This window comes from Hippocampus comes, unplaced genomic scaffold (assembly GCF_001891065.2).
Source record: "Hippocampus comes isolate QL1 unplaced genomic scaffold, H_comes_QL1_v1.1 scaffold108, whole genome shotgun sequence".
Taxonomy (NCBI): Eukaryota; Metazoa; Chordata; class Actinopteri; order Syngnathiformes; family Syngnathidae; genus Hippocampus; species Hippocampus comes.
The window spans coordinates 704,126-730,866 of record NW_017805071.1 but is presented as its reverse complement, the minus strand read 5'-3'; the positions used below and the strand labels follow the sequence as shown (position 1 = coordinate 730,866).

The following is a 26,741-nucleotide window of genomic DNA, read 5'->3' as shown; positions in this document are numbered from 1 at the left end:
AGAGCTTCCTCTCAGCGTGCGGGTGCCCGCCGCCGGAGAAGAACGACAGAAAATGGCGAGTCAGTGCAAAAGGCAGCAATGCTCCATCGACAGGCGCGGCTTTCGGCAAGAACTTGACTCATGGCGGCACAAACTTATCCACTGTGTAGGTAAGAACCGAGCCAGCGACACTAAATAAGATTTAAGCAACCGAATTCGGCGTCTGTTCGAGCAGGTTCGGTGTAAATAATCAGCTATAACCAACTCTCTTCGGGGCATCTCGAACGACTTTTTTGGTAAACTATTATCCTCATTCGAAATCGTTGGGTAAATGTTACAGTTTGTTTCGTGGTTTTTGTTTTCTCGCTCTTTTTAGCGTTCGTGGATGATTTCAACACTTTAGATAGGAGCCGAGTGTAATTGTAGTTTGTTTAAAGGGCACCGTGCTCGCCTTAAAGGGAGTGTCACGGGAATTATGCACCGTGTCGGCCTAACTGCGCATTCCCTGTTCTTTAAATCAAATGCGCGTTCCCGGCTGTAATTATCAAGGGTATATTGCTATTAATTGGCATGTTCCTTCGGCGTTTAAGTGTCTACACATCGCTCTTTTAAACGAGCTCTTCCACCCTGGGTACGCGCATGACCACAATGAGGAAGTGAGTGGGGGAGCTTCCGCTTTGGAGCGACCTACTCCACCAAAAACAACCTCTGACAAGCCTGCAGATGTATAATAATGTAGCATTTACGTTCATTGATTGCATTGCATTGCTATTCTGCAGCCACTCGAGTTTTGTGGTCACGGTCAGTTAACAAGGTCTCATCTACTCGTGGGACCTTTAAAGTGTAAATGTCAGACTCAAGGCCATGGGACAAGATTTGGCTGGCCATTAATGCGGCTTCCTGTTTTCATCCAAATGTATTTGTCTCATTAATTGTGGGAGAAAACCTGTAAGCAAAATACAATTACCCTTTTTCAGACTGAGTAAAAAGAGACTGAACAAATGAACTACCCGTGAGTACCAGGTAGACCCCGGGGACCACATGAGTAGCCCCGTGAGAATGTTCTAAAAATAGGCCACCACCGATGGGAACTTATTTTGTAAGAATGTTGTATAGTACAAGCGATCTCAAGTGTTGCACATAGTTGTCTTCTAATTTCAGTGAGAGATCATAAACACGACCAGTGTCTTGCCCAGCGTTGAAATTAATTAATTGATAATAACTAACAATGGTAATTTTAGCTAATTTGTTATCTAAAAAAAATTGTATTAAACTTTGCATTAATCAATACCCAAGAAGTAGTTCTTGGTTTGAAAAAGATTGGTGACCCATTGACTGGAGCATGGTCTGTAGTTGTGATGGCAATGAATGGCACTGTGATTCATGGCAATCAAAACTTGTTCAAAAACACCAACTGTAATAGAACATCATTCAAAATATGATCGGACATGGCTAAGACTCCTCCTGCGCACCCTGGCCTCCAGAGGGCACTGTGGTGCACTGTTGAAGATCATGCATACATTTAATGAAAAGCCACAAAGAAGACCATTCTGTCCAATTTGTGATAATATAACTCATTTTTCACAGCCACGCGAGCATTATATCAATTTTCAATCTATGTAAATCATTAGCCTGTGTATTGGGTTTCAAAATGTGTTAGTTAGCCGACCTTTTTCCGATGATGCTCCAGTATGTGTTTACTGTCATATACCTGTAGGGCTTGTACCTGTTTTTATTTTGTTAGTTTTCAAGTAAAAATCAACTGAGCGTCAATAAACAGGTTGATGTGACCACACGTGGACGCTTTTTGAAGGACTCTAAGCTAGCTGCTTAACTGACACCGCACGCTCAGGGAAGGCAGACTATTCGTGAGACTGTTAAAGTTGTACCAGTGCTTGAGACTATTGTAACTTTTTGCACTGGTTGAACTAGTGCGCCCAATTTGTTTTCTTGGGGTGTGCCAGCACTAAACTAGGTGCACCAAAATTTGCAACCACACATGAAAAACATTCTTCCCACCAAACCCCTTCTTCGTAAATTGAACAATAGCATTTGGGTGGTTGTCAGAAATGGTTTTCTACACTGGGCTGGGGATGGTGACCCAATTTGAGAGTCAATATTGTTTTCTCTTTAAAAATCAATCACCAGATTTGACTGTTTCTGATATAGCGCAGAGATCAAATTAACAACCTTGCTTAGATTCATGTTGTTGGACTGTCAATGTATTTTGAGCAGTCAATTATAGGTTCGTGACAAGCTGACACCCCCATGTAACCTAGAGACCTAATCATCCTTAAAATGCATCAGTTTCAAAAGCAGTTGTTAGCAATAAACTGACAGAATGAAATTACAACACAATAGCATTCAATCAAATTCCATGCTGTCATCAATGTTTCAGTAAGTGGACAGAAAACAATTCTGTAATGGTTGTTTAATTTTGACTCCATGAGTCCTGTGGCAATAAATAAAATAAGGCATCAGGCATAAAATTACCTGCCGGAACTTTTTTAGAAACTAAAAGCGGAAGTTTAATAAACGTTTTTGTTTATTCCATGTGCAGTTAATATGTTGAGCCTGGTGTCCAATTTTATTGGAAGTGACGATGCAATAAAATGGATGGATACATCCTTTCAGACTATTTGCACACACTATTTTCTTAGTGAACGGTATTCATGTGCGTGAGCCAGCTGGAAGCACATCTCTTGAACTATAGCAATATTTGTTTGGAATTTGGGTCTGTTAAACGGTTTGTTCGCCAACCAAGGTTCCAAAATCTATTAACATGCATTTTCAAATGTTGACATTTACTGAACGCCCCTGAAATAACCCACAAGCATGCCCACACCCCAAACGCACGGCTACATGAGTGTCATCATTTTAGGCCATGACAATGCAAAAGTAAACCAAAATACCCCAAAAATACAAATCTGAAATGTTATAACCTTAAGTGCTATCATTTATTTTTCCAAGTCCAATTTTAGTTTAGAAGGCCTGTCTGAATTGTATCCCTAATCAGATATTTGTAAAGTTGTTGGCAGACAGTAGTTCCCCTGTGTGGTCTTGTGCTCTTTTAGCCCTTCTTCTGTTTATTTGGGGAGTAACAAGTTGCCGTTTCACTTACTGTTGCGGTTCATTCTCCTTTGACCTATACCACAGGGGCCCCCAACCTTTTTTGCCCCACGGACCGGTTTATGTCAGACAATATTTTCACGGACCGGCATTTAAGGTGTGACGGAAATAACACAACAAAACTATATGGTATAAGCTGCATGAAAACTGTGGCGTTTACGAAATATAATAATAAACACAAGGAACGTCTAATCTGGCCGCAACACTCCGATCGCTATGGCAATGTTTAATGCCTTCAAAATACGATACAACGCAAATTCAAAGTGCATGAAAATGACGACTCACCACAGCACCGAACTTGATTTTCTGCAACCAGACGGCCCATCTCGGGGTAATAGGAAACAATGACACCTCAAGTGTGTGGTTTATGTCCAGTCTACTTCGTAATTTTGTTTTCGTCGCCGTTGCTGCAGAAAACCCCCTCCTCACACAGGTAGCATGTCGGATATAGCAACAGTGCTATTGTGGCCATCTCAGAGTATTCAGCCATAATTTTAATCCAGTTGTCTTGAACGTACTTTTAAGGCCGCCGTCATTTGCGATCTCCAGCAGTTTTTTTTACTCATTTTGCTCTGGCGTTTTGTTTTGAAGTAATCGGTCACGTGAAGGAGAAGCGGGGCTTGACGTGTGTCACGCGTAACACAGACGGATGTAACGGAGAATCCGGTAGTTTTTCAAAATAAAACATCTTTCGTCTTCCGAAATAAATAAAACGGAATTAAGGCAAGTTCTTTCGGTGCGGCCCGGTACCAAATACCCGGCTGACCGGTACCGGTCCGCGGACCGGCGGTTGGGGACCCCTGCTATACCATCAACAAGACAGTTTCTCCCAGGAAAGGCTGCTCACTGGATATTTTCACTGGGACCACTTTCTCAAAATGAGGGTTTCATCTTCAGAAATTACAAAAGTCATGCATGGGTTGCCAACTGATCAACATTTGTTTTACATAAAATAATGTTAAAAATGAAGTGGCTTACTGCATTTAACCCTGACAGTTGGTGACTCATTAAAAATGTGAAATTCCGTTTTGTACTAAAGGAAAGGGTTGTGTTCAAGCATATTAAATCAGACGTGAGAGCCCAAAAATAAATCTGAATAAATAAAAGATACTTTACTCAACCCCTTTGTTTGAATGAGATTGTTGAATGTTGTGGTACTCCATCGTTTCATATTGGAGCGCTTGGTAGCTGAGCACCGAGCACTCAAGAATAATATATTTTACACACGAATAGCTTCACTATACACAGTTGGAAAAACTGGTACAAATGGCCAATTGCACTTTGAAAAGTACCTCTGGATGGTGACTCTGATTATGTAAAGGGCCGTCATTCACGTAACGTTACTTTTGAAGCACGGTAGATACCTTCTAATCATCAGCATTCGCTTCGCAAAATACGTAATGCCTCCAGCTGAATTGTGTGCCTTTAAAATCCTGTTGACTCGCACGCAGGAATACGCTGAAGAAATCGCGCGTGCAACTTGCGTGACAAAAATGTATCTATTTTGTTGAGTGAACGTGCATGAACATTAAGAAAGGACCTTGTGCTTGACACATTAGCATACTTGTTCATCGTAGAATTAAAAACACAACATGAAAACATGTTAATATCATATTTTGCAGCTAACCCATTAAACAGCTGCTTCTATATGCTAAAGTCGTTCCAAAGGAAGTAAACAATAAATCACAGTAGTGGATCATGAGTGCCACCTTGTGAAAACAGAGATAACAAACCAAAGCTTTTTTTTTTTTTTTTTTCCTGGCGACGTATTGTCAAATTACGGACTCAATTAAACGCTTGTGATGCATTGGCATTGTGTCAGTTTATTGGGAACAGCTATTCTTGTCGCTGATGCTTTTTGAGGGTACGAAGGACTCTTAATTGCATTGGTGTTTCGGTAAGTCATAAAGGAAGTGGCCATGGCAGCTTTTTTTTTTTTTTTTAATTCCAAATACCTTCGCACACAAACGGCAGCACAAATCTCAGTCAAGTTGTTTATTTTTCCTCTGCAGTCTGTATGCAATATTGTAAGCAGTGAAATCTGGTGACTGATTTGTATAGCAGAGGTGTCAAACTCATTTTAGTCGCGGGCCAATTTGGAGTTACGTCTTCCCTCGGAGGGCCGTAATGACAGTGAAACCACAAAATTACTACTTGTACACAACAAAATAATAGATTTCTAGTTTTGAAATCAGTCAAGTCAATTCTAATAGTTTCTTCAATTATTGTTCAAGTGAGTGTAAACTGGGTAACAAAATTATTGCACAATCTTAACGTTCTTTATTACACATGACAATTTGAAATTTCGGTACAGATTTTGGCAAGTTGACACACATGATTTGCTTTCACGGGCCACATAAAATGACCTGGCGGGCCGGATCTGGCCCCCGGGCCTTGAGTTTGACACCTGCGTTGTATAGGGAAGAAAATAATGAAGCGTGTATTGTTGGCATTTGACCAACCTGTTGGACCACACTTTCTGAGAACCACATCATGGATGTTTATATGGCTCCACACAGATTGTAAATACAAACGTCATCGATGGAAGAGGACAATTGATGCGTTGTCTTCACGCTGTTCAAACTTGTTGAAATAATTTTGTTACTGTTCAATTGTTAATGTTTGTCCAGTATCTTGCATCTTGGCATTTATAATTACACGTATAACGCATACAGTCTTTTCTGGCCCACAAAGCATGTCGTCACCATCCGTCATGGAAATAGCTGTTCTACTAATAGAAAGATAAAATACAATGGCTGGCCTAACAGTGAGTGCGATTTTTGAGATGGCGGCATCTAATACGTTACAGTATGCGCCGTATTACTCGATGTACTTGAATTTGACTCATCAATCCCATGATTCGCTGTGTGAGTCATTCATCTGACCGTCGCATCCTTCTTGAGCTCAGTAAAATGTGCGCCAGTGTTGACGTTAACACAAGAGGAAGAAACCGCAGTTGCAAAAAATTTCACTCAGGCGTCTTGTGATGACGCTGATCTCAAAATGTCACAGTACATCAGTTTCATGTACTGTACAGTGGCCACCATGCATTGTGCCTGTTGAAATGCACACGGCATGTATTATGTATGCTAACAAGGTTTTGGACTTTCTAGCTCAAGTACTCATTAATACATAGTTGAGACAGGTAATCATACTTATAATATCTTTAATGACCCATTTTTTTCTTTTTTAAAAAATCCAGTCCAGGAGTCAAGTTTATTTTTTATAGCTCTTAATCACAAAAGAGTCTAAAAGCGCCCCACAGGCTTACAGTTTCCAAAATTAACCACAGGCTCTGGGCTAGACCCCACAGATCATGTACCCCCTTCCACGATGACCAGGCTGCATGCAGAGTGGATAACATTTATCACATGATTTGATGCTGTACAATGTTAGTTTGAGCCGCATGAGAGTCCATTCAAACAAATGAAGCGCAGCAGGTCCACGTCGATGAGGAAGTGGTTCTCCTCGGGACCGTTTCCAGTTGGTCCATGAAGTGAATCAGAATACATAGTCACTGTACATAACAAACCTACGGTGCAAAACACAAGCTTTGGCCGACTGCTACTGCCTGTTAACACGTGGTTTCGCTCCTAACTCAGCAGTCACAACCTCCATCATCTCACCTTTATGGCGGCGAATAAACGACACTTTTTGCAAGTATCGCTCTCGCAAAGGGATTTCGAGGAGTAATTAACTGAGGGAAAGCCGGAGAAGCTATGCTAATTGCTAAATTAACATAGTTTCATTGTGAAAGACCGGAATTAAAAGTGCTTGGGTGACTGAGTACACCTCACAAAGGTCTCGCTGGAACCGCGTCAAAGCGGCGCATATCCAACGTTGTTCAGCAAAACTGCAGGCAATTTAATACGTGTTTGGAGAGAAAATGATTACAAAATAATGCTTCACGCACAGCTCAGCAGGAAATGTTACGTCATCTCGTACATCAACCTGGAGGAGTGGCCTAGAAGACGAAACATATATTAATAATTGAGGATAAGTGATTCAGAAAACGGATGCATATAGTATATTGAATGCATGTAATATCACCAATGTGGTTTTCACAGTACAGGGCGGAGTTCTGATTTTGACTTTTGAGATCCTTTCATTAATTTTTTTAAAATCAATTTCTGTTCGACACCTTGTTAGGCCTCTTTCATTGATATCTTCACTTGTGCAAAAATATGTCGACTATTTGGCTTGTTTTGACCAGGTCTGGTTAATGTCACTTCAAAATTAGTGAGAAAAGGTAAGCAGTCATATAATATACCTGAAATTATAATGGTCAACCATGATATATATTTTTTTATAAATATCGGCATCACTACTGTTACCAGGTGAGCTCTTATCCAGAACAAAAACACCACTTGGTGAGTTGTATGCTCACCACCGAGCACACAAAAGGACGACATAATAGTTGTTTGTCGTGTGTCCTACACCCCTTTTTATGATCGACAAACCTCCCTTGTGTTTGGGCTGCAATTGCATGACAAATGCATCAGCCTGCTCCCCCGTAGAAAGACCTTATCTGTCCACCACAACAAGGACATACTTATGTTTGGCTTTTTGGTGGAGAGGGCTGCCTGCCTGCACGCCAACACCATCATCCCGCTCGTGCTCAAATGGACATTTTGTTTTAGTGTATTTATTGTGCGCAGTCAAACCACGACCCCCCCAAGACAAGAGCAATTGTCCCATAAAACAGGAGCAACAATTGTTTGTATCTTTGCTTGTACGTGCGTTCATGGCTCAGCAGCCCCCAGATGGGAGCAGTGTGTCTGTACATACACACTCTCTTAAGATTTAGAATGTCACTTTATTCTGCTTTTTGACTAGCGGAGGGGCGGGGGGGGCATGGATTTGCACTACAAATACCAAAAAGCAAATATTGCCCTCTGACAGATTGCCTGATGTATAATTTAAATATTTGTGTGTCCCATTTTCTATAACAGTGGGCGCCCCGGTGATGTGCTTTTGGCCTACCACTCCAAACCCCCACGATTTAAATGCAGCAGTTTTTATATCCATTAATGTCCTTGTGAGAGCTTTTCTGTGGCTTTTCTGTTGTTCAAATATAGTTTTTTTTTTTTTCATGTTTGACTTGACTGATGTTTTTTTTTTTTTTTTTTTTTTTTTCTTATTTCAAGTTTGTGCAGCGTTGCACCATTTGTGTCAGTTTGCATCAGATCACGTTAAGTATTCATGTACTGTACTTTTTTTTTTTTGCTCTGTAGATGCTCCACAAAACTGCCAGCTCATTCCCTTCTATTAAACTTGATGCATCGACTGTACAGGACTCCCAAGGAACACAGTGGGCAACACACAGCTTTTCGCATTCCTGTATGTGATCTAAGCTTTCCAGAAAACCTCCAGATTTTGTGGCTAGCCCAGAGGCTTCCATCACATGCTTTGTAGCCGCTTGGTCTCTGTGATGGACTAGTTTAGGATGCACATAGTCACGCCGTGTTGCTCAGCTAATTCATGCAAATTTGCCATCCCTCCTCATCTCGTCCCCATTTTTATCTTTACTGTCATGGAATGGGTCTGTGTTATCTCGGCGACATGCAAAATTAACACTCGCAATCTGAATCGCGCGGCATTTATAAAACATGATGCCTTTATGGTCTTTAAAGATTAAAGCCTTGGTTGTTGTCGTGTTTTGGGAGGAAAGGCAAACATGTCAGGTTTAGCAGGGTCTGTTTTGGCTGCACTGTACACTGATTTGAGCAGAGGGAGCGCCTCTGCTGCGAGAGCCCGAGTTGTTGCACAGTATGTGTACAGTAGTTGGAGTGGGGGATGGGCCGAGTGGGGGTTGATGCGGTACTGTACGCCCTTCGCAGCGCAAGAGGAGCAGAAGGGTGGGTCAAACATGGGGAACGCTTATCGTGATAAGAGACCTCACTTTTGCAAAGACTTTCTGCAATGATGCCATGCTTGTTTGGTTTATTTTGGATATGTATGATACACAAATAGCATTAGTGTCCAACACAATTTGAAAAAAAAAAACGGAACGGTGTAAATAAGAGCTAAAATAACATTGTTAATTACATTTTTTAAAGCAAGTTTATATTCTGAAATAAAATCAGTCAATAACATGCATTTAGTGGATGGATAGATGTGCGAATTAAACCGGTGTCTCGCCTGATTCCGAGTCGGCATACTCAGTTTGGCATGAGTGACGCTTTCAAATCTCGTCAGGCATCATGCAATGTACAGGGCGCACAAGGAGTTGAAGCGCCACACTGCGTTGATGAAAATCTGATCATTTGAGAAGTCTTGAGTAATTTTGGATAGATCGTCCAAATTCTTGAGTCTTTTTCAGTCCATGCTCGTGAAAAATGTATGAACAAGTGGTAAAATTCACTTTGTTACATGACGGCTTACTGGCAGGCATGGCCTTGGTTGGTCGAATTGTTGTCGATCAAGGCTCCACCTGATTGGACGATGCCTCCTACGTCCAAATTCACTTGCGGTCTGGCAGTTGAGTGATCTCTGGTGACAAACCTGCATTTTGTGTTCAAAGAGAATCATGTCAAACTGCACTAAATATGAAATTTGCCACCCTTCTCACATCCTGTACCCATTATGTTATTTAAAAAAAAAAAGATATTTTAAAATTCTATTCAACCGTTACTGTTCTCTTACAAAAACATTCCATGTCAGCTCCTCTGTTGCCTAACTAAAATAGGATTTGAGCCACATCACTGTCAGGTTCACTTTGGTATTAAAGATGTAGGTCAGGACAAGGGTTTGGCAGATCGGTCAGTGCTCACCTTGATCAGACTTAAGCACCAACACTGTCTGCAAACTCTTAATCCCAATGCTTTTTGGTCACAGTTTTCAGCAGTCAACTTTTTTAGTTGTGTACATCCTAAATGTTTGTTTATGCTGTTTGTTGGTTATACCAAATAATAGAGTAAATTGAGTCAAGGGTGTCATATTCATTTAACTTTAATTCAACCAACAAAGCTGCAAAAACTGTCTCTTCACTTTCAAGGAGTCCTCTTTGAATTTCATATTTTTGTGGTTATGAAACCATACATAATCTATCATTTTAATTATATAATATAATTTATAATTTGAAAATGCTTAACTTGTGAAAAAAAAACAACTCCTGTTTCGTTCTCAGCTGGTTATCAATAGAAAATGGAAAGCTCTGAGTTTTGAATGAATTCTGAATTAAAGTCCTGTCCTCTAAATGAAGGTTAATGACTTTCAGTTAATTCAATTAGGATTTATGAAGATAACTATCCTATTAACCTAATGAACCGATTATTCTCCTCAGTGTCAGCCAAGTTTCAATATTATTCGATTTTATGTATGCATTTTTTTTTTAACTTTTCTGAATGTGTGCTTAATTTAGTATCTGGCACCAATTTGTTCACTGTACTTCAAAGCCGATCTTCATATCAGCATCTCAATTATGTCCCAATTCTCTGCTTAGCCTCATTAAAATGGCTAAGGCTCCTTTTCAGAGTGGATATTGTATTGTAAAAACTGGCGCTTAGCAGTGTAACACCTCCAATTTTTCACCCTTCTGGCATAGGCAGAAGCATTTTATCACCGGCCATTACATTCTGTTTTTATTTTGTAAAGCATGCAGAAAGGCTAAACGGGCCATTAATATTTTATACGCTGCACATGTAGCTGCCGACATTCTTTTTTTTTTTTCTAATGCAAGTTTCCGCTTCCCAAATGGTTTAACTTTAAAGATGAATGTGCGGAGAGGGTTTTTTTCCTTCCCCAGCGCACTATCCTCTGCCCGTACGAAAGAGTTAATAATGCCTCAGAGTCATGGCATTACTCAATGACACAGTTTTTAAATGCCCGAAAGTGAATTCTTGGAGAGTAGTTTGATGTCATGGTGCTGCTCTGTCAAATGAAAGTGGATGACCTACTTTCTGGGCCTGCCTCTGAAATATTTCAGAAGTAGGATTGGATGGCTTCAGCTGAGTCCTGTGCAGTAACCCAGAAACAGACTCGTGCTGCAGCTAAAGGCAAGGCTGTGTTCCACCACTTCACGCCCCCCTCTGCTCGCTTTGGCTGTATATAAAAAAAGTGGGTGGGAATTTGTCGGGAGGCAGAGAGAGTGCATTTTTAACACATGACAGCGCTAGGTCCAATTGAGTGAGTTGGCAAAGAGAGTGGATGCTTGGGGATCGTAAGTACATCTTTTACCGAATTGTCACTTTTTATTCTTCTCTCTTGTTTAGATTTGTTTTCATGGCGGCCTTAAAGACAGTTGGGAATAATGCACACATTTTACATGCGGCTCAGTGGACAGATGCGCCATGTGACCTCTTTAGCGCTTGATTTGATGCATGTAGTGCTTTTTAAATTGGTTATGTTGGCCCCGCAGCAGTGAGCATGCATTACAAGACAGTATGTCCATGTTGTGTATTCACTGTAACGCCGAGTGCTTTTCAACAATGGGGGTCTGCAGGATCCCACAATTTCACATTTTGGATTGTTTCATTGGATCAGTTGAGGCGGCTAATCAGCCAGTGGAGGCTTCACAAGACTACAGAGAATGTTTTGATCATTCCACCTGGCAGTCATATTTCTTTTCCCTGTTACAGTATGCCCTCGCTTCCTAACTCTGTAGTTGCTTCAGTTGCCTGGCAACAGGGGATGAAGGGCATGTTCGTGTTGAAGTATATAAAAAACACTTTTTGAAAGATGATGTGTATTTTAACTGCAGTGGGGGGGGGGCTAGCACACAGGTGTTGTCAAGAAGACATCAACAAAAGATGGATGAGACTTTTTTTTTTTTTAAACTTAAAATGACAATCATGTGCCAGTGCTTTCCTTTTGAGAAGATAGCCCTCATTTGCGAGATACAAAAAAATAGCACCAATTCTTAAACAGACGTCATGTCTCCCTTCAGGTTTTGAGAGCATTCTTGAAGGTCTGTTTGGCACAGAGCTGGTCGAAGACCTGCAATTATTTAAGGGTAAGTATCTTCAATTGCTTCTTGTTCACCTTTTCCATACAAGGCAGGTGAATGAATGGCATTGATTGTATTGCGTGGAATCTGTTGACTGTACCATGCGGTGCCCCTCGACATTGAGAGCTGAAGACACAACCAAGTTGGTGTTTTGCATGGCGCAAAGCCAGTCAAATATCCTCCAGTCGTTTTAATAATGCATGCTCTGATACAGTGGGGCTAATTGTGTTTCCATCATATCCTACATTGTCAACATTGCTTTCGTACAAGTGGAATTCATACATTAACATTTGGTAAATCAATGCAGTTGATCGTAGTTTAGCTGTGCAAATCAAATTCAGTGGGATTTAACTTTAATTTTATGTTTTTAAAACACTGTTTGATTTGCCTGCCTTGTGTTTGATGTCCACAGATTTAGAGCCTGTTCCGGTGTCTGATTGGTCATTTGATAAAAATTGTTTATTCTGCTGTTTTAGAAGAGATAAAGTGAAGGTAAGAGTTTCCTTTCCCATACGTGTTCAATAGAACCACGCATACGCCTTCTTTCTGAAGCGTTTCATCACGTCACAGGAACACTTGATCGGCTCGAGTAGTGAGGAGAGTCAAGATCCACTCAAACCTCTCGTGGTGAAAGATCAGACCACCATCAGCACATTAGAGAAGGAAGCTGAGGAATTTCTCAATGCAGTCCTCTGTAATAAAGGTGAGTGGTTTAGCACTGTTTTTACACTCACTTAAAGCAGTAAATGTGATTAACGTTATTATGTCCCTCCGTCGACAAGCTGTCGTAAACCGTAAATGTTCAGTTTTTGCGGCATATAGATGAAGATGGATTGCATTTTCAAACACCAGAAACACAAGTCTTCTCTTCACTGCCACACTTTTTACACCACATAAAGTTAGTGGCACGGGCAAAAAAATACTCTCTCCAACATGAGTTCATCAAAACAAAGCAGAGGTTGAATTCCCTAAAACAGGGGTAGGGAACTCCGGTTCCCCGAGAGGCATATCCTGTCTGTTTTCGATCCTTCTCAACTTCAACACACCTAATTCAAATAATCAGGTCATCAGCAAGCTGTCGAGGCCTGAAATGATCAATTTTTAGGAAATGGAAAAAGTTTACAAATTTGCTCGTCATACCAAACACATTCAGTCAAGTTGGTATTACCTTACATTGCTGCCATATGTTCTGTCACTGTTGCGCATGCTTGTGGAGGCTCTCAGTCGTACAGGAAAGTTCCATCGTAGAACTTGCGCACCAACATCAATGCAGCACATCCCCCGTATCGTGTTCATTTGCTAGTTTAATTAGCTAAAGATAGCTAATTACAGTGAATGGTTAGAATGGTACAGACACGTCACCACTGCCAACAGTGTCCAAAGTCTGTGCTTGCGACAAGTGCTCGACAAGACAAAAGGCTTTCATACTTGGTCTGTGTTTGTTTCATCTACCAAAAATTCTATTTGAAAGGTCTGAGACCCATAAAGTGGGTGATTTAAAAAAAAAAAAAGATGAGCTGGGGGCAGTCTTGCATGCAAAAATCAATCTGCGTGCAAATTTACCTTTTGTGACTGTACAAAAAAGTCAAATTCATGAAACCACACTATTTTCACCCGTCACTGTCTCAACAAACTTTTGTCATTTGAATTTATAAACAAGATCAAGAAATAACAGGGCGCGTGGGCAATTACTAATAGTATCATATTTTTTTTAAACAATATTTGGATATCCAGACTTCAGCTTGACAGCAATGATATTAATAACAAATAGTGGTCAATGGCTTATTATTTTATATTTTGACTAGATGTTCCAAAATTATCTTAAACAAAACAATTCCTGTTTCTTTTTCCCCCACAACTCCCCTTTCAGATGTGCCAAGTTTCTCCGACCCACACATTCCAGTAGTGGCGCGAGAGATTCTCCAGAAAATGATCCGGCAGTTTGCCGCAGAATATACCTCAAAAACCAGCTCTCCTCAGGATAGCGGCTCCGCTCCCCAGCCAAACTCTGACCAAAGCCCGCAGACCCCGGCCTTGACTTGTGGGGCTCCACCTAGCAGCCCTGCCGGCAACGTGGCGGGGCCCGCACACAGCCACAACCCCGTCCTCAGTAAGCTCCTCATGGCCGACCAAGAGGTCCCTCTTGACCTCACCATCAAAAAGACTCCGTCTGAGCCCAGTGAACAAGGTAGTTTCACACCAATCAGTGCAGGGCGATGTAAATTCTGTTGCACAAATATTCAATGTTAACTAAACTGTGCGTCATTTTGAACAGAGGGAGTCCTTGACCTGTCCATCAAAAAGGGTCGCCATAGTGGCAGCAGCTTGCCGGTCCCCAGTCTGCGCCTTACGCCCAAGTTGTCCACAATCAAAGGGTAAGAAAAGTTCCTTTGTTGGTTCTCTTCAGGCTTTCCTCCCCTTTTGTTCTGATGTCGAAATGAAAATCAAAACGAAAGTCACAGTTTGAATTATTTGACTTGTGCCTAAAAACAAAATAATGCAACAGAATACAAAACCTATTTACAATCTGAAAACATGCTTGAGCGTATTCTCAAACAATACTGCATTTCACCTGCACCACATTAGCGTATGCATTGTGCAGTCTTCTAAGTTTAAGAACCTGTATGCGCTAAAATTGTGACAGTTACTGGTGTTGCAGCTGGTGACTTAATTAATCATATGTATTTCAGGGGCTTCAAAAATTTAGCTTTACCTTTGCTTTTGTGTACAATAGTCGTGATCATAATTATTTGGCAAAGCACCGATGAGCAGTAATTCACAAGATATTGCAGTCCTTGTCAGTGAAGTTGCATTCTTTTTTGCAAACATATACCGTTGATCTTTTTTGCAAAGGAAAACATTCCCAATATTAAACTGCCAGGGAGGATTTGAAATGAAATTGAAGGAGGTTGGTTGACATGGTGAAAAATAGCAAATGATGGGCTGTCAAAACAAAAGCATTACCTCTACGTCTGTTGTTCTGTTGGTAATATAAGTAGTTTGCATTTGATGTGTGCATTCTATCAGCATTCACGTCAATCATTTGTCGAGCAAAAATGCTGCTGTCAAAGCAATGAAAATAAAAGTTCCCTCGGGAAGAGATTTATGCAAATGCTCCTGCTATTTCACGTCTCTTTGTTGATGAAACACAAATTTGATGGGATCCCTAAAAGCAGATGTGATCAACCTACAGTCCAATATGCAATGCTAGAGCATTTGCTGGAAAATAAAATCCGCACAAGCTTTCCCACCCACCAATCCTTATCATGTACAATGATAAATATTTCTCTTATCATTGCAAACAGATTTTACCGATAAATTTTCTGTGGTCCACAGAGGACTGAACCAGTTGGTTAAAAAAGTTTCCCCATTCACTTTAAAAATTATAGTTACACAAACATTATTTGTTGACATTTAGATTCCTAACTTTGTTGTAGTTTTTTGGAGCATTATCATCCATTTCTGATGAATTAAATGATGAATTAGATTTGCTTAATCCTGCTGCTTTTTAATGCTGACGTCATCAAAATGTCGTTATGAAATTGAACGTAATGTAGCTCTCCCCGCCTCATTTCGTAGTCACCTTCCACTGATTTGGCTTCCATTTGGACATAAACACAACAATCACCCTCTGCTGGCTTACTCTTTTATTGCTGTGCTTGTTCAGTGGTAACGTCACATGCAAAATGTCAAAAAACTCAACGCATTTCTCATTTTGTATTCATTATTAGTGTGCAAAGCTGCCTCACCTCAATGTCAGTTACTGGACATGCATCCTCTTCTTTCTGGCTTTACTCATTTTTTTTTCTTTTATGTTTGCCTTCTTGTTTTATTTTGCCCGTTTTCTTCCATTTGTGTTTTTTTTTTGTGTTATTGTTGTTGTAAGCAAATAAATGTCACATTTGAGCCTTTTTTTGTTGTTAATATCACAACGAACCAACCATCCAGTCTTTTAAAGCAAAAGAGAGTGATGTTACCAAAACAAGGTCATATAATAAAGGAGTGGCCAACATCCTCCCCTCCCCAACCCATCCTCCTTTTAGCAAAGAGAGAAAGGCACTGTGCAAGCTCTGCTTACACCCAATTTCCTTCCATCCAATCAGGCGATCCTTGAGCGCGGACCGACAGGATGGGAGGAGGAGGGAGAATATCGGCCACTCCGCCCGTTATAAGCCCTCCTCGTCTCTCGCGTACTCTCTGCACATCAAAGAGGAGGTTGGTCTGGAAAGCGACCCAGAGTCACCTCTCAGCCATAACCACGACACCACATCCACTGACCTCTGCGGAAACGGAACGGGGCCCTGGAATCCCAAAGCTCATTTCGGGGCACTCCTCAAACTGAAAGCCAGCAGCGAAGCTGGCGAGCACCTTAAAGACATTCCCAGGTTGTTGGAAGCCGCTAGCCTCTTCTCAAAGTCTCTGTCCTATGGTAAAGGAAACCACCAGGATGCCTCGCATTATCATTCCAACTTTGACCTCAAGATTCCCCAGGTGCGAGTTTTGACCACAGGAACAGACTCCGCTTGGGATCCTCAGCTTTTTGAAAATTCAGGTTCACTCTTGGAGAATGGCCTGGGAAAGAAGCTTCATTCCCTTCTGCCCCGGCAGAATCGCAAAAAGACCAACGGCGTTTTCTGGCCCCACGACACGGACCGGCAAAACGGTGTCCTGGATTCAGAGTCGGACCTCGCCAACAAACCACCGAGGAAGAAACGCGGCCGCTACCGCCAGTACAACACGGAGCTGCTGGAGGAGGCCATTGTGGTAGTGATGGGCGGGAAAATGAGTGTATCCAAAGCTCAGTCCATCTACGGCATTCCCCACAGCACTCTGGAGTACAAGGTTAAAGAGCGCATGGGGACCTTGAAACATCCCCCGAAAAAGAAACTGAGGCTGCTTAGCCAGCTCGACGAGCAGAGCCGCTCCCGTTTTCCAAAGAGTGAAGAACTCCAGCACATCTCTGAGGAAAGAGAGAGCTCATCCACAGAAAATGGAAGTGGTTTGCATGATGGAAGCCTATCACCAAATTAAAAAGAATAACTCTAAAACTGTACAATTTTTTTTGTTTTTTTAAACAAGGCATGTTGCGTTTATGTCCATAAGCCCAAATAGTTCTTTCTAAATTGTGAAATAAGATAAATCATTCCTTATTTATATTTGGCCTTTGAATATGGCCGGCCATCTGTTTTTAACATTTCATGGTCTATATGCACTACAAGATTTTATTAGTGTGTGTAATATATTTATTTTAATTTTAGGTCCCCCCCCCCATTGTAAACGGAATTGGCTCCTTATATTTGGAGTTCAAGTACGTTCAGAAGAAAATTGCAACATGCCTGAGTGGCGCCCCTCAATGTCTACTGCCAGTACTGTTCCGAACTCTCACCGTAACCTGTAGACGTCGGCCTTGTAAATAGCAGTCAGAGCATGATGGTATAATGGTGCAATAGTTTCAAAAGTTTTAAACGCACGTGGCACACTATGTTTGAACACTAATGTACTCAAAGTATGTGTTGGCTCCACACAATATAATATCTAAGGTTTCTAACTTGGTACAGGTCCTCTTGTTAGACATCGATCTCTGCCAAGATCCTATTTTTTTCTGTTTTTTTTTTTTCCCCTTTTCTTTTAAATGATCAAGCACAACTGGTTTTGTAATATATCTAGATTCACTGTGCTGTATTTATGAATGGTCATAGTTTATTCTCAATGCCTTCACAAAGCCTCAGGTTCACTTCAGGCTCAGATTCAAGACTTGTCTTAAAACAGCGGATTCACTGTACTCTTGCGCATACTATACTCTATACCTCACTTGCATATAAGCTTCGGTAAACAGTTGTTTCCTGGTTTGCCACCTCAAATGCTACATGGAATTGGCAATAATTCAGGATGTCTGACTGACAGGACAAAAACAATGTGCCCTATTGTCAACCATCTTCACAGCTTACCTTCACTGTTGGTAGCGTTTCAGTGCCGGCAGAAGCCTTCAGTGATTCCAACGGGTCACTTTTCACATTGCAGGCTTGAACTTATTTTCTCCAAGGCAGAAGAAAGCGTAGATCAGCATACTGTTCACATGTATGCTAATTGCTTGCGCAACATTGATTAGTGAAGATTTGGGTCACTCTCAGTTAGACACAGTTGACAGTAAAGCAAACGTAATTTATGACAGCACACATTCAGGTTTATTTAATGGAGTCGTTTAGTATCGGTAATTAAATCGATATGTTTTGATGTCAATGTTTAGTTGCACCTTTTATTTTGAGTGGTTGATCTTTTCGAATTAACTGCACACAAGTGGGCTACAATAAGCAAATGTATTTTTTTATTTTATTTTTCTCGTTCAATGCAGGGCATTTTCTGAGGTTTTTTTTTTTTTTTTTTTGGATGGGTGGACAAAACTGAATATTTTCTGATCCACTGGAACACCTCAGTGTGCATTATTGCATATACCTCAGGGCTTCAAGACCTACTATTCTCTTACCAGGTTGATTACAAGTATGTAGCCAGTCTTGCAGTCTTTTCGATGGGGACACCATGTTGAGTAGAGGCTTCTCTATCTCTGTTGCTTTTATGTATTATTATAATTTTAATATATTGGGTTGTAATCCTTCTCCGAGGATTCCATGTAAATAAATGTCATTTATTTGGTTGTTAGTCATCAGTGGACCAAACTCAAATTCACAAACCGCCTCCTTAACCCTCATGGAATAACAAACCACTACAGAAGGCAACTCGCCACATCCATTTCAAATGAAAATGTCAGGAAGAAAAAAAACAAAAAAACAACTGTTGCAGTGACAATCATCAAATCATCTTTCAGTCCAATATTCACTTGACTGGCTCTTCATTTTTACAGCAAATGGTCGACTACCGCAGCTGATACTATATTACGCTTTACTGTGATATTGTATGTTTCTCTGAAAAAGTGTGGAGACTACAAACTGATACAAAGGTTTAAAATCAGTTTAATGGGTGCAACCGTATGTAAATAAGAACAAAATTGTGATTGAGAGCACGATTACACATTATTTTGAGGACAAATAATGATGCTGAGACAGGTCACATCCCACATTTTGAGTTTGATTTCGGGTAAAATAAGTTAAATATCGTGTAAATGCAGTATGCAATGTATTCACCGTTTTCTTTAAAAAAATGAAATAAATCATTGCTTTATCAGTCAATGAATGTGAATTGATCTAATGATGCATTAGTATTAAGAAACGCCTAACATCATTTCAGTTTATTTCATGAGATTAAGTATATCTGTCAAGTGATACATCGATGCAAAGAAATTTAATATATTTTGCCTTGTGCTGGCACATTTTTTGCATCACTATTTCTAATGAGCCGGGATATAAAATCAACAAAATTACTCACCTATTTCTGTTGTATTGTATATGATGTAGAGATGTTAACATAAAAAAACAGAAAAAAAAGTGTAAATTACTTTGCATGACTGAGCTATCTAAATGTGAGATGTATACTAAGCGCTGACCTTTGAACTACTACTGTTGTACATGTTCTTTATTGTCGAGTAAACAGTGTGTTGAGTTAGTGAGTCTGAAATGTTCCGAAATCTGTGCAATGGGTCACTCAGGATAAAATATCTTCATCGTCTGTAATATTCCAAATAATTTCTATCCGTATTTTGCTTCAGAGATAAGGTTAACACGTTGTGAACTGTCGTGGAACTGGGTTGTGATGTGATCTGCGGTCTGCATTTTATTCCGTGGCGGCTATTTTGAAAAGAAAAGGCATGCGTGTGGTGTCTGTATCGCTGTGCTGTCGTGAAAGGGCGAGAGAAACCCTCAGGGATGAAACCCTTACCATTCAGAATTCAGGTACTCTTTACTCCTTCGGTTTTACCAGCAGGGATTGAAATTAGTTTGAAAAACACAAAGTGCTACTATGGCAGTTCTTATTCTTACTCTCAGAAATATTTTTAATCCCTTCAGATTTACATGTAAAATACGTTTGCCATACTATATTCAGAGTTTAAAATCAAAGGCATCTTTTCACTCTCTTTATTTTTGTAGTTTTAGACAGTGAATGTCAATGCGAGCGCGGCAGGTAGAAGATGACGGCGATTGGCTTCTTAGTAACATGTTCTTATCTAGTTTACGTTGTCAAACGCACGCCTGGATTGATTTAGATGGCTGTTTGTTGTCAAAACTGAAGGGTTCAACAAAGAGGGTCCACCAGTCTTGCCTCACTTATTCCCTCCGTACAAAAACAAAGACTCTCAGTGGAAGAAACGTGGTCGCTTGTTTCATTTCTAAATAAAAGAAAAGTTCAACTTTCTTCCACAGTTCAAACTGTAGCCACAATGTATAAAATTGGAGATTGAAAATTGACATTTTCAAAATAAGATATGAATTACGTTCTATTTTACAAGTGTCTCAGGAGTTTATTTTCTAGACCACTGTGTAGTGTAGCTTTTCTCTCAAATCACATTCATCTGAATCCTATAAACAGCTATGTAATAAAATAAAAATAGCAAACTATTCTGTGTAAAAATGTGCTCATAACTACCTCCCTGACACAACGTCAGCAAAATATTTATGAAATACCACATATTACGTCATCCTATGTCAGTCTTTCTCTTTTGACTCTGAAATGTCTCCAGCATAAACTCTCATTCTTACAAATATCCAGACCTATTTTCATTTTGTTTGTTGATTTAATTTGATGAGCACTTGTTTTAAGATATTTTTATTTGCACGGCATAAAGAGTTTGACACGATGTATGTATTCTATATTTGCCCCGATGTATTTTGCTCTTTCGAGTGGTAGAAAATGTAACTTGTTTTAAAGTCAATGTCTTGTGCATGTGTAGGAATTTCTCAATGTGACAATAAATAGTGTGCGGAGAAGAAAACTGTAATATCTGTAACAATGTAATTGGTCAAGTTCACTGGATTTAAATTGACTTTAAAAAAAATCACTTATTCTTCTAATAAATATGCAATGATACACATTTTTTGCGCCTGTTGTTTTTTCACATCATTCTTTCATTGTAAACCCACCGTTACCTGGGATTTTTTTGTTTTGTTTTTAACGCCATGTTTCCTTTCTATCTTGTTTCCCACAGTGAGGGTCAAGACGTGTGCATTGCAAAGGCAAAAGAACTCCAGTCCACCTCAACACTGGAGCAGTTCATGGCCAAACTCTGCCGCCATCACCAGAGAACAATTGTTGACGCCATAGGTTTCCTGCAGATGGAGGTCGCTGCCTCCAAGACACAGCAAAATAGTGACTCTGCAGTCCAGGGAGCAACGCGCTCCACTCCAAAATCCGGCACAGTCATGCATGAGAAGTTGTGCTCGAAGCTCGAGTCTCCTAGTGAATCCACGCCAAAACTTGAAATCTTGGATATGTCTTGTTCCATCCAAAGCGGTAATGTCACAGAAAAAGTTCCAGAGAATGTCGTTCCATCGACAACATCTGTTGCCGCTTGCCCTGCGTTGGATCTCCATAGCGCCCAGTCAGGGACCAACCAGGCTCTTATCCCCGTAGAAGCTGAGAACAACCGTAATGGTGATCATGCACCTCTTAAGATGAAAATAAAGAAAAGCAGCAATGTTGCTGCTGGAAGAAAGTTATCTTGTGTGCTGACAACCTCGCTTACATCTGACTCTGAATCCCTGGAGGACAAACAAAATAAATCGAATTCACTGAATAGAATGGACACTCGTAGTGCTAGACTCAGCTCATCTCTGAGAAGACAATATCAGCTCAGTCAAATGCATCACGCAAGGCAGAGCAGAGCTGTATGGCAAGCCGAGGGTGGACCCACCAAACGTTGTTCAGCTCCTCTATCTCTTAGAGCAGATTCGCCACGAACTGCCAGGAAGACCATCCGGCCAGCCTCTCAACACACTCGACACTCTCCTTCTAGGACGGTGGATCCTGATCTTGGTCACTGTGACATTGTTTACATTGACAAACCAATTACAGAGTGTTTTAAAGATCAGCGCCATTTGATCCCTCGTCGCAATGCTAGAAAAAGCACCCGGGGACATTTATACTCCGATGAAATCTGGGAGTTAAAAACTGTCCGCACATTGGCAGGCAGGGGCAACTGTCTAAATTCCATGCCAGAGTTGATTACACCGATTACCCCCAAACAAATCCTTTCCAAGCCTAAAGGCGTACCCCCGGTCGATATGCCTTTTGCTGGAGCATGCAGAGAGACAATAAGTGAAGGGACACGCTCAGAACAGTCTGATGAGAGGATAGTTCCAGGCACAGGAGAAATGGTCGAAGTGGCAGCCGGTGAAATAGAAACGTCAGTTATCGTAGAAACTAGTCAGACGGATCAGGCTCAGAGCCAGTTTGAGACCCCCTTCTCAAAAATAAACTCTGTAACAGAAAAAACAATAAGAGATGGCACAACACACGTCAGAGCAGATGAAGAACCAATCCAGTTAAACCAAGACGAACCATCCAACATCAACAAAGTGAGTGAAAGTGAGGAAAATGTAGCACACGCTTCATTTGAAGAGGCAAGGCAAAAGGAAAATGAGCCTGAAGCTGAAAAGAATGGATCTAAAGCACTGGCAGAAACAACAGCAGTCGAACAATCGGAGAGAGTCAGCAACCGGAAAGCGGAATCTCAGATTTTATGTGAGAAAATAAAGAGCAATGAGGTGGTCCCTCTCCCAACTCGCACGTCATCACGCGTAAATCTCGCAGAGAACCAAGAAACTGAAAATGAGAAACCCAGGGAACCACAGCAGGATGTCCTTTCTGAAAACAGACGAAAGCCAGGAAAGTACAACACCTCAGGTTCTGCTGAGGACCCGATAATGAATGAGCTAGAAAGTTCAACAGCCGCAGGTGAAAGTATTGCGCCTGGAGCCATGTTAGAAGAACAAGATGATCAATATGACATTTCTTCAAAGACACTTGATACTCTCTTAAAGGAATTACCTCCTTGGCGTCGAAAAAAAGGCACTGTTATCTCTCTGCCAAAGAGGTTACAACAAGCAAAGACCGTAATCGTGGGCTATGTCAACGGGAGACCCATATCAGCCTCCGACAGAAGTCTGCGACGGAGATCCAACTCCAGTAGCCCCTCACCAATGAAAGACCTGTCAGTGAAACCAAGTCAGAAAGGACTGAAACAGGCTCAGGTTGACTCAACTGCAAACAATAATTTGGCGGAAAATATCCCTGAAACCGAAATGCCCAAAGAATCCAGAACTGAGTGTCCACTGGTTTCAGCTTCTGACATACCAGAGAAGCCCAAAATTGAAATCTCACTCAAATCCAAGCCTATCCAGCAACGCAAGCTCGTTCAGCAAGACGAAGCAACCGAAACCAAACGACAGCTAAGATCGGCTGTCCAGAAAGCCGATGAAACTCACGCATTAGCACCTTCTTCAAATGGAGTCCCATCCACTTCACCTCCAAAATCGAGCGCTCCCCCTGCTCCTCCAGCACTGCCTCCATTTTCTCCTCCTTTGGCAGAGTCATTGCCGCCTGGAACACCCGAACCATCGCAAATCAGCACCGTCCAAAAGACACCGGCGGTGTTAAACATTGAACAAACTCAATCGATAGAAGAAAGCCCGGGCTTGCTGGTCCGACAAAAGTTACGATCTTCAAAGGTGGTAGCAAAGGAAAGCAAAGATGAGAACCAGCCTCTCGGTGTAGAGTCCACAAGCCCAATGAAGGATCGGGCTTCCCATAAGACCGAAACACCAACACCTGAAACAAGAGTAAAACGTGTTCTTCGAATGGAGCCTACGACCCAGAAAGCAAATGTCTCATCTCCAGATGACAATCCCGCAAGTTCACATCTTACCGGTGCTTGTAGAGCAGACAAACCCGCAAGAATGCCACTGAGGAGTGAAAGTAGCAGGGCTGAACTGTCCCCTCAAATCCCAACGGACAAAAAGCTTTCTTTACGATCACAGAGGTTGTCTCCGCCCTCCACCAGTTTAGTCTCAGCATCCGGAAAGAACTCTGAAGTGGCATCGCCGGCCAGAACGCCTCCAGAGCAAAGAAAGAAAAGTCACATGAAGGCCCCTTCGTTATCCACCGCATCATCACTCTCCCGAGTAACGGGACTCAGACACCAGCCGCGCAAACAAAGAAACAAGTTCTTCGAGGCACTGGTGGGAGAAGAAAACAAACAGCTGCTCACCAACTTGAACCTCAAATATGAGAAGATGCATAAAGGCTGGCTGCAAATGGAGCGAGATGGCCAGATTGCAGCAAAATACAAAAACCGAGCCGACAGACAGGCTGCCATTTGGAAAAGTAAACGCAGGGCCCGCAAGCCAAAGCCTTTAGAGCACCAGAGGTGCTCGCCCGTGCAATTGCTCTTCATGAAGGACTACAACCTTTCCAGTATTTGTCGCTGGTTCCTGGAGTCAACGGAAACGAAATCTCTCATCATCGTGAAGAAAGTCAACACGCGTCTTCCGTCTGAAACTCAGCTGTGCTTCCACAGCTCGTCCAGCGGTTCAGGAGCCTCTCAGGGCGTCTTTCCAAGTTTACAGGCAGAGCGCTTAAAGAAACATCTCAAAAAGTTTGCTGTCACCTCTCCCGTGAAAAGCAACCCGAAAAGTCAGAAGCTGATAGCGAAGGCCCTGGAGCAGGAGATGACCTCTGTCAAAGGCAAAGAGAGGCGAGAACCCCCCACTGCTGCTCATAGTTTCAATCAGCCACCCGTCGGTGTTGATGCTCAGGGACAAGGTGAACCCCAGAAATTTGTCGGGAAGCCCAAGAATCCGGCGAGCGCCCGGATTTTGAGAAAATACTCGAACATTAGAGGGAAGATGCAGGTCCAGCAAACCAACATACGTTTCAAAGGGGTCTCCAAAAGCTTGGTGAAAAGACTTTGTACGGAATCTGTTTCAAAGTCGGCCGTCCTTCCTCCTCTGAATACACCGAAAATAGTTGCCCTGTCTGCTGCTAAGACCATCAAAGCAACCAAAAGGATGAGAAGGAAAACACTGGCAAGAAAGAGGGTGGTGAGACATCGAGCTGCCAAAGTTCAGGACGTCAGTCGGGTAAGAAGGTGCTCGCAACGACTGAGTTCTGCGGTCGGCTTATCAAAGAGCAAAGCGGACAAAAAATCATCGCAAGATGACAAACAAGTGGAAATAGTCGCCATGAGCAAAGTGAATGCAGGCAAATCTCAAACAAATGACTCGCCGGAAAGACGAGAAATCAAAGATACCCCTGAGGCCGGCTCGCAAAGTCCGGACGTCAAGCCTCCGAGCGTTTCTGACCAGGTTCTGACAAGATCCCAGAGAAAAATGGAAGCGGCGTCAAAGAGGCCAAAGTTAGCCAAGAAACAAGCGGCTCTCAAGGCGGCCAGGAAGGTGGAGGACATGAGCAAAAAAGGTGCTGTGAAGAGAAGTCGCTCCGCCGTGTGGCCGCGTACCAGATCGCAGGAGCTCCTGGCAAACCCCGCGAAACGCTCCAGAACGTCCAGATGAAACTGACCCGTTTATCTCAAATCTTGAAAAGTCAGACCTCATCAAAGTCGGGAATGCAAACGCGCTGGTTTGCTGGGTGTCGGTTCAGCGCTTCAGGGACCGCACGCAGACCACGGCGGCTTTTTTTGGGGTGGGGGTGGGGGCATTGTGTGTTCTGAGACAAAAACCTCATTTCTTTTATTCGGGTGCTGTGGCCAGCAGGTGACACTAAACCATATCCCTCCGTTTTCTTTCCTCATCAAATAAAAACTTGACATCCTCCCACCCGCCTTCCAATCGCAGACAATGGCCATGTGACTGTCGTGACCAGGTGCCTTATTTATAAAGTGAACGAATGTTTCGAAATCGGAACTCTCCTTGTCCGTCGCTGGAAAACAAAAGCGTATGCAAATAATTTCCTCGCTGACTTGTATTTTTCTATGCCCTCTTCCGCAGCATTAACTCTATTGTCGTCGCATTAAGTTGAAGTACATCGTTTTGTTCATGGTCCTGGGCTTTATTTATGTCAAGATGCATTCAAACACCCGACGAGCAAGCCTGCCAGGAAAATGATGAACCGCCAGGGATGTTTTTGTTGCAAGAAGCCTGTGGAGCATTAAAGGAACATTCCGGGCTGTTGAATTCATGTTTAACAATTTTATCTGCTTCCTTTTTCATCCTCCTTGATGTCGTAATGTGAAGCCACACGATTAATACCAGTTTTAGCATTGCTTCTATTTCATTCTGGTTGTCCCTACACATGTAAATGGAGACCTCACCCAGACCCCCTTTATTATTATTATTAGTATTATTTAATTGCTGCGTGTCACTTCCTAAATGTAGCCCATCTGAAACAGTCCACCAAATACTCAAACTTGAACATGTTTAATCTCTACACTTGCTATTTAAATATTTTTGTTTTTGTATATTAGAGAGAAGTGCTTTATTGGTGGTAATCTCAAGAGTGAACTGTGCTCATGTTAAGATGGTTGTATTTTTGCTGGAGCTGACATAAAGATGGCTGAATTTATTTGTCTGTGGATTTTTAGAATTTTTTTGAATTGCAACATTCTTCTTATAAGGCCCAAAAACGAAAAGTGAAACGCGAAAAACGAACCACGAACCGCAAAAAACGAACCACGAACCGCGAAAAATGATCCGCGAAAAGTGAATCGCAAAAAAGGAATTGTGAAAAAAGAGAAAAAAAGACAATAAAAAGAGAAAAAGAAAAAAAAGATGAGAAAGAGAAA

General features: G+C 41.7%; 1 protein-coding gene across 3 annotated transcripts; it reads left to right on the top strand.

Annotated features, from left to right (window-relative positions):
- Positions 1–6: 6 nt before the first annotated feature.
- On the top strand, positions 7–26,521 carry LOC109512695 (ligand-dependent corepressor). 3 transcript variants are annotated; one of them, XM_019864619.1, is made up of 7 exons: positions 7–149; positions 11,996–12,061; positions 12,468–12,547; positions 12,626–12,758; positions 13,926–14,243; positions 14,331–14,430; positions 16,159–21,035. In XM_019864619.1, the coding sequence occupies exons 1-7, from the start codon at positions 53–55 to the stop codon at positions 17,084–17,086; spliced, it is 1,722 nt and encodes a 573-aa protein (XP_019720178.1). In that variant the 5' UTR covers positions 7–52; the 3' UTR covers positions 17,087–21,035. The 3 variants fall into 3 exon arrangements, with proteins under 3 accessions (XP_019720178.1, XP_019720176.1, XP_019720177.1); XM_019864617.1 differs by lacking the exon at positions 16,159–21,035 and adding an exon at positions 21,150–26,521 and having other exon boundaries at positions 13–149; XM_019864618.1 differs by lacking the exon at positions 16,159–21,035 and adding an exon at positions 21,150–26,521 and having other exon boundaries at positions 27–145.
- The last annotated feature ends 220 nt before the right edge of the window (positions 26,522–26,741 follow it).

Bases quoted from the DNA above. Each gene is read 5' to 3' on its own strand.
- LOC109512695 (XM_019864617.1), top strand. From the start codon at position 53: ATGGCGAGTCAGTGCAAAAGGCAGCAATGCTCCATCGACAGGCGCGGC. The intron at 14,244-14,330 runs GTAGTTTCACAC...CATTTTGAACAG, and splicing joins GTCTGAGCCCAGTGAACAAG to AGGGAGTCCTTGACCTGTCC. The intron at 14,431-21,149 runs GTAAGAAAAGTT...TGTTTCCCACAG, and splicing joins AAGTTGTCCACAATCAAAGG to TGAGGGTCAAGACGTGTGCA.